The sequence below is a fragment of the Heterodontus francisci genome, chromosome 30 (assembly GCF_036365525.1).
Source record: "Heterodontus francisci isolate sHetFra1 chromosome 30, sHetFra1.hap1, whole genome shotgun sequence".
NCBI lineage: Eukaryota > Metazoa > Chordata > Chondrichthyes > Heterodontiformes > Heterodontidae > Heterodontus > Heterodontus francisci.
This window is the reverse complement of record NC_090400.1, coordinates 36095709-36108273: the sequence shown is the minus strand read 5'-3', so window position 1 is coordinate 36108273 and position 12565 is coordinate 36095709. Positions and strand designations below refer to the sequence as shown.

At 41.4% G+C, this 12565-nt stretch overlaps 1 protein-coding gene across 4 annotated transcripts in view; it reads right to left on the bottom strand.

The window, feature by feature from the left end:
- rilp (Rab interacting lysosomal protein) overlaps positions 1-12565 on the bottom strand; it is a 48775-nt gene that overhangs the window by 3480 nt on the left and 32730 nt on the right. For 2 of the 4 annotated variants that reach the window (XM_068010365.1, XM_068010367.1), the window contains exon 8: positions 229-343. The exons of the other annotated variants lie outside the window; for them this stretch is intronic. In XM_068010365.1, coding sequence (XP_067866466.1) covers positions 229-343 — 115 coding nt within the window. The remainder of the gene's footprint in view (positions 1-228; positions 344-12565) is intronic. 4 annotated transcript variants of the gene reach the window in all.

Below are 12565 nucleotides of genomic sequence, written 5' to 3'. Positions count from 1 at the left end.
AGCATACATGAAATTTGATAGCGTTTGGTTTCCACACAACCTTCAGTTTGAACGCAAGTCTATTTCATTCAGGAAGTCACCCAACTGAGAAAAGCTGGAGGTTTCCACAGATGGGCGAGTTCTACGTTTCTTGGCTAGGCCACTTAGTGGAGTGCCAGGCGCTTGTGAAATTGTTTATTTCCTACCCAGCAGGAAAATCCAGAAGGGCCACTGTCCAGCGGAACCCACCTGAATTGCACGTGACAGTTGGTCATGGAGGGACACTGATTGCTGTCGTGGGAGAGTCTGAGGTCCAGACCATCCCACCCTCCCAGCTGGAGGGGGATGTGTGGCAATGGGTGACCTGTAAAGGGAGGGGTACATCGTGAATGGAAAATACTAGAATCTATTCTACTACAATTACATGGGCAAATACCAGTTAAAAATACTTTGTTAAAAACTTACAACTGTGGGGAAAACTAAATAGTATTTTGGGGTTTTCACAACTGAAAGAAATATGATACAATGGGTGACGTTTAGACCAACCATTACAATTGTTTGCATCCACCCGGAAAGGCAGGCAGGGGCCTCAGTTTGCCATCTCATCAGGTGATGAGCGATGCAGCGCTCCTTCGGTGCAACACTGGAGCATCAGCATAGATGATGTGCTCGAATCCCTGGAGTGGGCCTACATTGTTCTAACTCAGAGACAAAAATGCTAACCACTGAACCATGGCTGACACTTGTAGAAAGAGAAGGTAACTTTTGCAAGGCTCTGCTCCCAGCTTGGTGATGCACTGAAGGGGAGTACAGGTCGGGGGCTGGGGGACAAGCGTGCAATTAGGCAGTTATTACGAGCTGCATTTCCAGAAAGCAATACTCTTCACCTGGGACAGAGCATGAGAGAATCAGCCATTACAGCAGCAAAAACCACCACTGTGAACCTTAAGACATGTCCACCTAGATTATCCGATCAGCTGTGATTATGACAGTGAAAGGGTTACCAGTGATTAGGCCCTAGGCTGGGCAGGTTTAGATTCCAGGCCAGTAAATTCCATAGATTGGGTAGATACAGAGAAACTATTCCTTTTGGTAGGGAAAATCAAGAAAAAGGGGGGACATAATTAGAAGGATATGTATAGAGGGTTGGGTGGCAGGAGACTTGGATGGAGGATAAAATCCAGCATGGACCAGTCAAGCTGAATGGCCTGTTTCTGTCCTGTACATTCTATGTAATGGGAGTGAATAAATATCTCTCCCTGTGTGTCACTCATAAGCCAGTTAGTCTGTGGAGCTATTTATCCTATTGCAGTGATAGAAAGGACTTTTTGAACAGATACGTGAAAAAGATCAGGTCAGGACAGGACAGGACAATTTGATTGAAAGCAATGTGTGATCTGATCAGGCCTCTCCCCATAACATATGAGAGACAGAGGATTAGACTTCTTGGGTTCGGAAACTAATCAATGTGATCCTTCTGGATACCAAGAAGCAAAATGGCAATTGTTAGCAGAACTGACAAATATGCAGCTAGAGGTATTTCTACAGGATGAACCCCAGTATTACTGCACTAAGGTTATTTGCAGAGCTTCTTCTGCAATGGTGCATAACCGGTTCCATTGATTCCACTGTGTATTAGCTCTTCAGCATGGAGCTGTTTTTGTATTATTCCAATCTCAATGTATTTAGGAGCGGTGCTGAAGTAAATTCGAGCTGATTATAAAATAGACAAATGGCGACTTTTCAAAGCAAGTGACTGGCATGAAAGGACAAAAGCCAGTTCAGAAAAGTGCAAAATAATAACCTAGAAATGATTGTGTTAGTGCTCCTAAAAGCTAATTAAAAAGACTACTTAAGATCATGAACTATGGTCGATAACCTAATGTTATTGTTTTTTGAGCATATTAAAATGTAGACATTAACCATCCAATGAGATGGCAGAATCAGTCATGACTAGCTGTTGCCTACAATAAGGGACAATTTAAACCCCTGAATTGTACAAGGGAGCCCAGGGTTTCTATTTGCTAAACAACGTTCTTATCAATGGAGCCTTCCAGACAGAAAAATGCAAGATTCACTGACCAGGTACTGGAAATGCTGCTAGATGGAACAAGGGAGAGAGGGGAAGGACAGAATCCATGAGATAGATGGCCTGGTCCCGCCCCAGATTACAAAGTAGAAATGGGAGCAGATAGCAGATCTTGAAGAATATTTGGATTAAAGAGGTTCAACCCAAAGAAAACTGCTAAGGAAAGGCAACAATACCATTTTAGATGACAAGCACCTGCCGCAAATAGACATGCAAGAAAGTCATTTCTGCAAAGATGTCAATCCCACCATGTTAGTAGGTGCACTAAGCAGTAACAGCAGGTTACACAGCACTATAGTGGCAAGGAAGAACTAGGGCAAGGAAGCTTTGCATGAATGGGCAGATAATGATCTGGTATAATTACAATTAGCAAGTACATATGATAACCTATGTGCAGAGCAAAAATTCTTAAAATGGTTTCACACAAGGAATATGCCTCTTCCAGTCTCTAGGATAGACTATGCCGCTGTTACTGCTCTATGTACTATTCTTCCCCTTGCAGGATAACCTGATGCATAATGAACAAGAATGGACTCAAATCATAGCCCTAAAAAAAAAAGACTGCATAACCACCTCAGGAAGTTATCCTTGGTATCATTAGGTAGGACAGCAGAATTAAAGGCTCTTTAATTTAAATGCATGCAGCATTTGTAACAAGATGGATGAATTTATAGCACAAATAGAAATAAATGGGTATGATAATGATAACCATTAAAGAGATGTGGTTGCAAAGTAACCAAGGGTGGGAACTAAATATTCAAGGGTATTTGACATTTCGGAAGGATAGGATGAAAGGAAAAGAGATAGGGTAGCTCTTTTAATAAAGGACGAGATCAGTACAGTAGTGAGAAATGATCGTGGCTCAGAAGATCAGGATGTAGAATCAGTTTGGGTGGAGATAAGAAATAACAAAGGAAAGAAGTCACTGGTGGGAGTGGTTTATTGGCCCCCTAGTAGATGCCATACTGTAGGACAAAACACAAATCAAGAAACAATGGGGGCTTTTAGGAAAGGAACTGCAATAATCGTGGGCGATTTTAACCTTTATATAGATTGGACTAATTAAATTGGCAAAAGGTAACCTCCTGGAGAATGAGTTCATAAAGTGTATTAGGACACTTTCTTAGTACAAATACATCTGGGAACCAATGAGGGAGCAAGCTATTTTAGATCTGGTAATGTGTAATGAGACAAGATTAATAAATTACCTCATAGCATAGGATCCTCTCAGCAACAGTGATCATAAATGATTCTTTCAGTTTGAGGGAGAGAGGTTTCGGTCTGAAACTTGTGTCTTAAACTTAAATAAAGGCAATTACAAGAGCCTGAAGATAGAGTTGGCTGAAGTGGACTGGGAAAATAAATTAAAAGCCAAGTCATTAAATAAACTATGGCAGACATTTGAGGAGATATTTCATCACTCTCGATAAAGAGAGTCTTCATTTCTCAATGGAATATATATGAGAAGGATGCACTGTCTGTAGCTAACTAAGGAAGTTATGGATGATACCAAATTGAAAGAAAAGGCATACAATGCTGCAAAGATTAGTAGGTGGTCATAAGATTGGGAACATTTTAGTAACCAGCAGAGGATGATTAAAAAATTAGGGAAAAAAAAAAAAGGGAGAAATGAGAGTAAACTGGCAAGAAATATAAAGAAAGAAAAAGTTCTACAAATATATGAAAAGGAAGAGAGTAGTTAAAGTAAGTGTTGGTCCATTAGAGGATGAGACTGGGAATTAATAATGGGAAACAAGGAAATGACTTTGAACAAGTATTTTGTATCTGTCTTCACAGTAGAAAACACAAAAAGCATCCCAAGAATAATCAGAAAATCAAGAGGCAAAAGGGAGGGAGGAACTTAAAGCAATCGCTAGAGAAAAAGTACTAGGAAAGCTAATGGGAGTAAAGACTGACAAGTTCCCCGGACCTGATGGTCTGCATTCTATGATCTTAAAAGAAGTGGCTGCAGAGATAGTGGATGCATTGGTTGTAATCTTCCAAAATTCCCTAGATTCTGGAAAAGTCCCAGTGGATTGGAAAACTGCAAATGTAACACCAGTATTCAACCAGGAAACTACAGGTCAGTTAACCTGACATCTGTCATTGGGAAAATGTTAGAATCCATTATTAAGGAAGTAGTAGCAGGACATTTAGAAAATCATAATACAATCAGGCAGTCAACATGGTTTTATGAAAGGGAAATTGCGTTTGACAAAATTTATTAGAGTTCTTTGAGGATGTAACAAGCAGGTTGGATAAAGGGGAACCAGTAGATGTAGGGCATTTGGATTTCCAAAAGGCATTCAACAAAGTGCATATAAAAGGTTACTACACAAGCCAAGAGCTCATGGTGTTAGGGGTAATATATTAGCATGGATAGAGGATTGGCCAACTAACATGAAACAGAGGGTCAGGATAAATGGGCATTTTCAGGTTGGCAAACTGTAACTAGTGGATTGCCATAGAGATCAGTGCTGTGGCCTCAACTATTTATGATCTATATTTATGACTTGCATGTAGCCAAATTTACAGACAATACAAAGTTAGGTAGGAAAGCAAGTTGTCAGTACGACACAAAAGTACCTGCAAAGCGATAATGGATAGGTTAAGTGAGTGGGCAAAAATTTGGCAGATGGAGTATAATGTTGGAAAATGGGAGGTTGTCCACTTTGGCAGGAAGAATAAAAAAAGTGGATTATTTACATAGAGAGAGACTGCAGAATGCTGTGGTTCAGAGGGATCTGGTTGTCCTTGTACATGAATCAAAAAGTTAGCATGCAGGTACACTAAGTAATTAGGAAGGCAAATAGAATGTTGGCATATATTGCAAGGGGGATGGAGTATAAAAGTAGGGGACATCTTGCTACAACTGCACTGGACATTGGCGAGACCACACCTAGAGTACGGAGTACAGTTTTGGTCTCCTTACTTAAGGAGGGACATACTAGCAGTAGAAGCAGTTCAAAGAAGGTTCACTAGGCTGATTTCTGGGATAAACGCAATGTCTTATGAGGAAAGGTTGAGCAGGTTGGGCCTCTACTTATTGGAGTTTAGAAGAATGAGAGGTGATCTTATAGAAACATGCAAGATTCTGAGGGGGCTTGACAGGGTAGATGCTGAGAGGATGTTCCTCCTCATGGGGGAATCTAGAACTAGAGGGCACAGTTTCAAAATAAGAGGTCTCCCATTCAAGACAGAGATGAGGAGGAATTTCTTCTCTCAGAAGGTCATTAATCTCTGGAATTCTCTTCCCCAGAGAGCAGTGAAGATTGGGTCACTGAATATATTCAAGGCTAGACAAATTTTTGATCTACAAGGAAGTCAAGAGTTACGGGGGCAGGAAAGTGGAGTTAAGACTACAATCAGATCAGCTATGATCATACTAAATGGTGGAGCGGGCTCGAGGGGCGAATGGCCTACTCCTACTTCTTACGATCAAGGGGATGGGGAATGATAAAGCCGGAGGCTTGTGGCCTGTACCATAATGTTAATGTTCAGTAATGTTGCCCAATAAACAAAAACTCAGTTTATGGCATCACAGTAAGGCTCAGAAATCAGAAGTAATTGTGTTTGAGGGTGGTTAACTAAAGTGGCATTTTGACATATTTGTCACTTGTTTTATTTGGATTGGAAGAACAATTTTATTGGCCAGGGATCAAAACGGACATCGAAAGCTTAGTGAAGATGTGCGAGGCATGTCAGAGCCACCAGTCACAACAACACTGTTACGACAAGGTGAGAAAGGTGTCCAGGTGTCCTCTCAGTCTTCACCTGGTCTTACTGTTTTTAGCTTCCCCTTGGTGAATCCTTGTTCACCGCTTTCCAATTATAAGGCAAAGAAACCAGCACAAACACGCTTTAAGTTTAAAGAAGCACAGTTGAAATTTATTAAACTTAACTATAATTCAGTTAACGCCTATGGATACACATATAGAGACAGAAAAGAGCAGAAGCAAAAATAAAGTGGAAAGTTTGAGGCAATATCTGAAGAGTTGTTGTTCCGGTTCTTCGAGCTCACTGTAGAGTCCTTGAATATAGGTAGATCTTGCTTTTCGTTGGGGCCCAGTATTCTTCTTAAACCTTGTTCACTGTAGGAGACTTTTCTTTCTTGGTGTTCATGTGTCTTCAGTGGATTCAGAAGCTTGTGAGAAAAAAATGGGAGCAGACGGGAGAGATCTTCTCAGACACTCTGCCCAAACTGTTTGTACAAATTCAAAAAATAAAACACAGGCTGCCCTGCAGATTAGTCATGTGACTAGCTGATTTGACCATGTCGGTTTGTGTATTCAGCCATATTAGCAGTCAACCTGGAATGCGAGCTCCTCCACCTTCAACATCTGGTGATCAAAAGTCCATTGTGGGTTGAAATGTGTCAGGCAATGGCTACTTTGTCCTTCCAAACACTCTTAATATGCAAATGTCTTTTCCAGCCACAGTTGATCTGTTTAACAGTTCCTTTCTTCACTACAGTAAAAGTTTAAAATCAAAGTTTATGACAAAATTAGTGTGCCTCATTCTTGGCAGGTGGGGAGCCCAGCATGACAACGCAAAGAACCCCTCTACACCCTCACAAGATTCCATCAGACCCTTGGTCCAAAATCACCACGGATCTATTTTCTGCAACGGAGATGACTTTATATTAGTCACTGATTATTTCGCCAAATTTCCAATTGTCAGACAGGTAAAAGACACTTCAAGCGGGGTTGTCGCAGACACATCGAGAGCCATATTCAGTCCATGCGGTGCACCAGAAGAAATCATTTCTGACAACGGGCCACAGTACGTGGTAGACATTTCAGGGATATGTGCACCAAATGGGGCGTAAACCATGTGGCGTCTTCACCACATTAGCCTAGATCTAATGGTCTTGCCAAGCGAATGGTTTGCACAGTCAAAGCACTTATCCTGAAGTGTAGGACAACAAAACAAGATTTGTGTTGCTAAACCTATGGATATGGGCTTACCGTCACCAACAGAGACCATGTTTGGCAGACAAGTGTTGACGACCCTGCCAAGCCATCATCTGTCCAAATTTTCCAAGATGCAGGAGATACTGCTCGAAAAACAGGTAGAATGAAGGTGGTGCATTACCAACACAGGGCAGAACTATTTCAACTATATGTAGGATAAAAAGGTCAGGGTTGTACACCCCACAATGAGAACATAGTTACCCACAGAGGTATCCTAAGTATGCAGTGAGCCTAGGTCCTGAGGTTACAATGTCTAGCGGAGCAGTGTTGAGAAGGAACTGAAGCCAAGAGTAGTGTGCATTACTCCAATTGTGCACCGTGGACTCAAAAAAAAAAACACACTCCGACCGATGAAGGTGTGACGGATCAACAGGATAACAACCAACACATTGACAACATGCCTACAAACCCAAAACAGCCAAGGGTGAAATCCACATCCTCAGGAGGTTATACCATAAGCAGATCTGGAAGAGTTGTCAAACCACTGAAATGATATATGGACTCTTCAGCTTCTATACTTGTAAATTTTATGATCCATGTCCTGTATAACTAATTCTGATGTGATCTAATCTTGTGTTTTTACTGTTAGCATACGAGACTTATCTTCGGAAAGAAAGGGGATGTTGTATGGTTGCCTTTAAGAGTGATATCCCTTCAAGATCTTAGTATGCTAATGAGCTAAGTACCAGGATGTAGTCATGTGACTCAAAGCTAGAGTCACTCTGCAACTGTAATGCCTAGAGGGTGGTTCTGCAAATAGTTAGCTCTGCACTATATCTAATAGTTAAACTGTAATAAACCTGAGATCTTCAGCATAACTGAACTCCACGCATCTCATTTATGTTGCATCAGACAACATAAAGAATTAATTTCAGATCTGATCCCTTTATAGATTTTATGCCATTCATTTAAGCACAGGTTGATTCAAATTGTCATTTTCAGTGATAGGGAGCAACACCACTGTCGTGCACTTTCACCCTGTGGCCTTCCCCATTCATCACCCAGGAGCTGCATGAGCAAATGCACAGAATGGTTGAACAGGGGAAAAAACTGGGTGAGTGTCTGTTTTTACTCATACTATCTTGGGAATTCCTCAATTTAAAAAGGCATCTACAGCCAGCTATCAACTCTTAAAATTGATTATATATTTCCTGATAATGAACTGCTGGTTATTTCTGAATAAGTCTCCAAACCACCATCATTAAGCCTTCTGGGTGGATGACAACCGAAATCAGTGGTGAACAGGAGGGCACCAGTGACTCAGAGAGGCAAAGTCAATGGATACTAATATGGAATCAAATAGTCAGCCCAAAAAGGTTCACCCAGCATGTAAAATGGAGCAGGTACCCTGGAGTGACCAAGAAAGTCATCCCCTTTAGAGGTAACTGCAGCCAACAGCTGTAAACCAGAGTCTGCCCATTAATCATCCATCCATTAATCTTCATACAACAGGGATTTTCAAAAATGATTTGTGCTATTGATAGGCGACCCCACCTAAGATCTAGTGTTTTAAGAGTGGTTTTATCTATTTCAAATAACCTGGGGTTACAGATCAGCAAGAACTGATGAAATCCAGGCAAGTGCAGTTAATGAAAAAGATTTTTTTCTAATTGGAGAAATGCTTCTTGGTCTGAAAGCAAGAATGTCACTGGGATCTTTATTACTTACAAGAATAAATCTCTAACGTGTTACTTCAATACATAGTTCTGGCATCATAGGAGATTATGTGCTGACCACAATGCTGATGGTGGCACTCAAAAGAAGTGTTCTCTCTACACTACCATCTGTTCTGTCCTCTAGTTCTACTCAACTTTTTTTTACAATATTTGAAAATCTATATATTCACATGTTCTACACAAAAGTTTTAAAAATCTATTTCTCTAGGTTTATATCCATAGAAAACAAACGATCTCACATTTACCTGGCAGACAGTACTTTGCAAAGCAGTTCCAAAATCCAGATTTGGATTTCATGGGAGACAATACTTTGCAAAGTAGTTCTAAATTCTGGAGCTGGATTTCTGAAAAGTAAATGCAGAAACATTATGCACAGTAACAATACATTTGTTTCAAATCTATTAAACATGCTTTTCATGCTATTGTGCTAAAATTAACAATTATTCCAGTAAACATGTTCAATGAACATTGAATTTATCATTTCATATGTATGGCCTTTCCAAAAATAAAATTAGTGATTGCAAAATTTAAGAAATTTGAAATTTCTAGGATTCCTCTTCTCACTTGTAACGGGTGGTACAATCTCAATGTTTTATGGAGGCTGTTGTATTTATGAAACAAAAATGAATTTCTAAATCTTGTTTCCCAACTTTCCAGCCTCTGGGTCATGTTTCCTGACCTGGTCAAAATGGAAGCACAAGTCTACAGCCTCCATCAGTGTCATTTCTGGCCAGCTGAAGTACATAACACAAAGTGAAACCTCTCCTCATTTCCTCTCCCTTCAATCAGCTAAGGTAGAGCCCGGATAGTGCAGCAGTTATATCATCAGACTTTCAATCTGAGGATCTAGAGTTCAAGTCCTTGATCAGGCATTGCTGTTGTGAATCTTTAATCAGCTGTGTCCCTCACCTCCCCACACTACCTAAATAGACTGCCAATTGAGAATGGGAGTGAAACCACCAAGCTAAGCTTCGACTGAGCATTCAACTCTCAGCTTCTAAGAAATAAAATATAAATGTTAAATTCTACAGGCCTCTTCTCAAATATGGATAGATTATTCCTCCCAGGGTAAGAGCCTCATGTTACAATGCACACATATCAGGACTACAGACATGCAGGTCAGTGCACTGCACATGATTCCCTGCCCATTATAATGAATGGATGGAAGAAAAACTATGCTGGATTTTCTAACCCGAGTGCCTCAATTCGCAGTATTTTCTTCTAACACTTGAATCTTTACACTGGAAGTACTCATTTGCAGAATCTACCCCTATGCCTCACATTCTACAAAACAGATCTGAGACAGAAAGCATGAATTTTATCCTGGGGACATTGGAGCATTATACAATTACCTCTGAGGTATCAGGTTAATTTGGCAACACCAACAGGATTACAGCAGATGATATAGCAGCATTTTAATGCCCTTATTTTAAGAGCACACCAAACAACAGTACAGCAATGTGCTGGCTTAAGTTGACTAGTGGGGTATGACATGACGCCACACATATCTTTGTCCAAGATTCTTCATGTGCTGAGTCACCAATTCCAATTTGAGCCATCAAGTAGATACACAGAGATACCGGGGGGTGGAGAAAACAGGAATCACAGGGTCACTGGCCCAGGGATATTTGTGAATCTCCTAGCAGTCTACCAAATACCAACACTGCTAGAAGTCAGAGAGCAAGCCTGTGGCCCACCCTCAATAGAAACAATGCCATGAATAAATTAAGTGGTAAACTTAGACGTTCTCACACAGGAGATGATCATCACTACAAATAGAACACTGAATTGGTCTCTAACCAGATTGCAACAATGCAAGTCTGGAGTCAGACTTGAACACCTGACCACTAACCCCACAGGAGACTGTGCTACCGATGAGCCAAAGCAGAAGTGCAACTTTAACATTGGGCATCAACCTGCCCAGCTTAATGTGCCAGGTGTTCATGGAAAAGTATTTGGCAAGTACTTCTTGCTTTCAGTGGGATTAAAAAAAAGTGCATCAAAAAGGCACTAGTGTTTCTCAGTTGGCAACTCTGAGCAGGAAGCCCTCCAGGTCCCTTGACTAAAATCGCTTCCTCAACTAAAACTGTTGTTAAAACAGATTTGCTGCTCACTCATTCCAGAGATTTGTGGAATCTTACTGTGCACAAAATGGCTACAATATTTTCCTGCAACAGTGTATTGTACTTCTAAAGTAATTCAGTAAGTGAAGCACTGAGGTTTGAGCAAGATGACAATATATAAATACAAGTCTTCTTTAGTAGTACAATACAGTTTCAAATTTCATCGTCACATATTTAGAAACAAAGTTGTTTTGCCAAATGCTGTTTCATGAGCAGTGACTCAATAATTACACCACACGGCCATGGTGATCAGCTGAGTGGCAGTGAGATCTACATTGCAGCAATAAAAATGTAGCAACTTGCTGTACAATTGTTAACAAGAAAGGTCACCGCACTGTGGCTAAAGGCCTGCTCTGGTATAAAATTGAAACCTGACCCAGGCCCGACCCACCACACCCCCGAGTCCTTTAACTTTTTTGCAACCGACCGACACGAATATCGTTCATCCGTTTCGGCAGCAGGCTATTCCTGCAGATGGAGTTGTGGGGAACCACGGGCGAGCCTGATCCCATGAGTTCCTGGAGGCAGCACTGTCCAGCCCGACCCGAGCCCAAATGCTGGACTCGGAATATAGATCCGACCCGAACCCGACACATGTAGTCGGGTCTAGTCGGGTTCAGATCGGCCAGGCTTTAATTGTGGCTGTATTCTGCCCTCAACGAAAGTACTGGCAGCAAAAGAAATCTAGACTGGATTACCCTCAACTTGTTCAACTGCTTCCCATGTAACCAGTCAATCCCCTGACCTCTCGGTGCCTCAGACCACACAGGACTAAAGTGGACAAATTATGGTTTCACACCTGGTTTCACCTATGCATCCTCTGTACATGTGCCTGAAATGCTCTCCCATTGAGTGCAGTCAAAATGTACAGCTATAAAAACTTCACAAATAGTGTTTTAAAAAAAGATAGCTTTCCATGGAAAACAAAAGGTGGCAAGGCAGATATCATGCCTCAGGCTTCCCTGTTGGCATCTTTTCGCAGGTTAGTGAGAAATTTGCAAGGTGAGCAGGCTCCCAGTGCAAGACACCAATTAGTCAAAAGGTACAAGAAACTTCAAAATGGCTCAACCCTTTATGTGCAGCCGCTTGTCCAACATGAAAGTATCAACAACCTTTATCAATAAAAAAAGCACAAGACTCAGGACAACACCTTGAAAAATGAGATTCTAGCTGAAGAAACTATGGCTTGGAAACTGGGTGGCGTAGTGCCCATGTTTCAGGCACTGTGCAGCCTCCCAAGTCCCCAAAATGGCATGCAAGAAGCGCGTGCATATTTCTGACTGAAATATTGGGTAAGGACCAACAATTGCGCCCTTTACCCACATCTGAAGCAGGTGTTAGGCTATTTATCTGTATATGCAAATACCTGCTTGAGGTCTCTGTTGCAACACTGGTTTGCCAAGAGGTAGTTGCCATGATCACTGGCTGCATTCAGGGAAACCAACCCCAAAGATCACCAGCAAAAGAAGGAAAGGGAACTTACTTGCCTGTAAACCAGCCTCCTGATCACTGCTCATATCTCCTGGATCCTGGCCCCACCAGCAATCTCCCACCACAGTGAGTCCATCACTTACCTATGCCTTAGTAGCAGCCTGAACTTCCTGTACACACTTCCCACTGCTCCATCTGTATGGGAATGAGGTGAGAGGCCTCATGGGCTCCCAAATATCTAGGCAAACGAATTTGCGGGTCATACCACCAAGCTACTGCCAGTCAAAGTACATA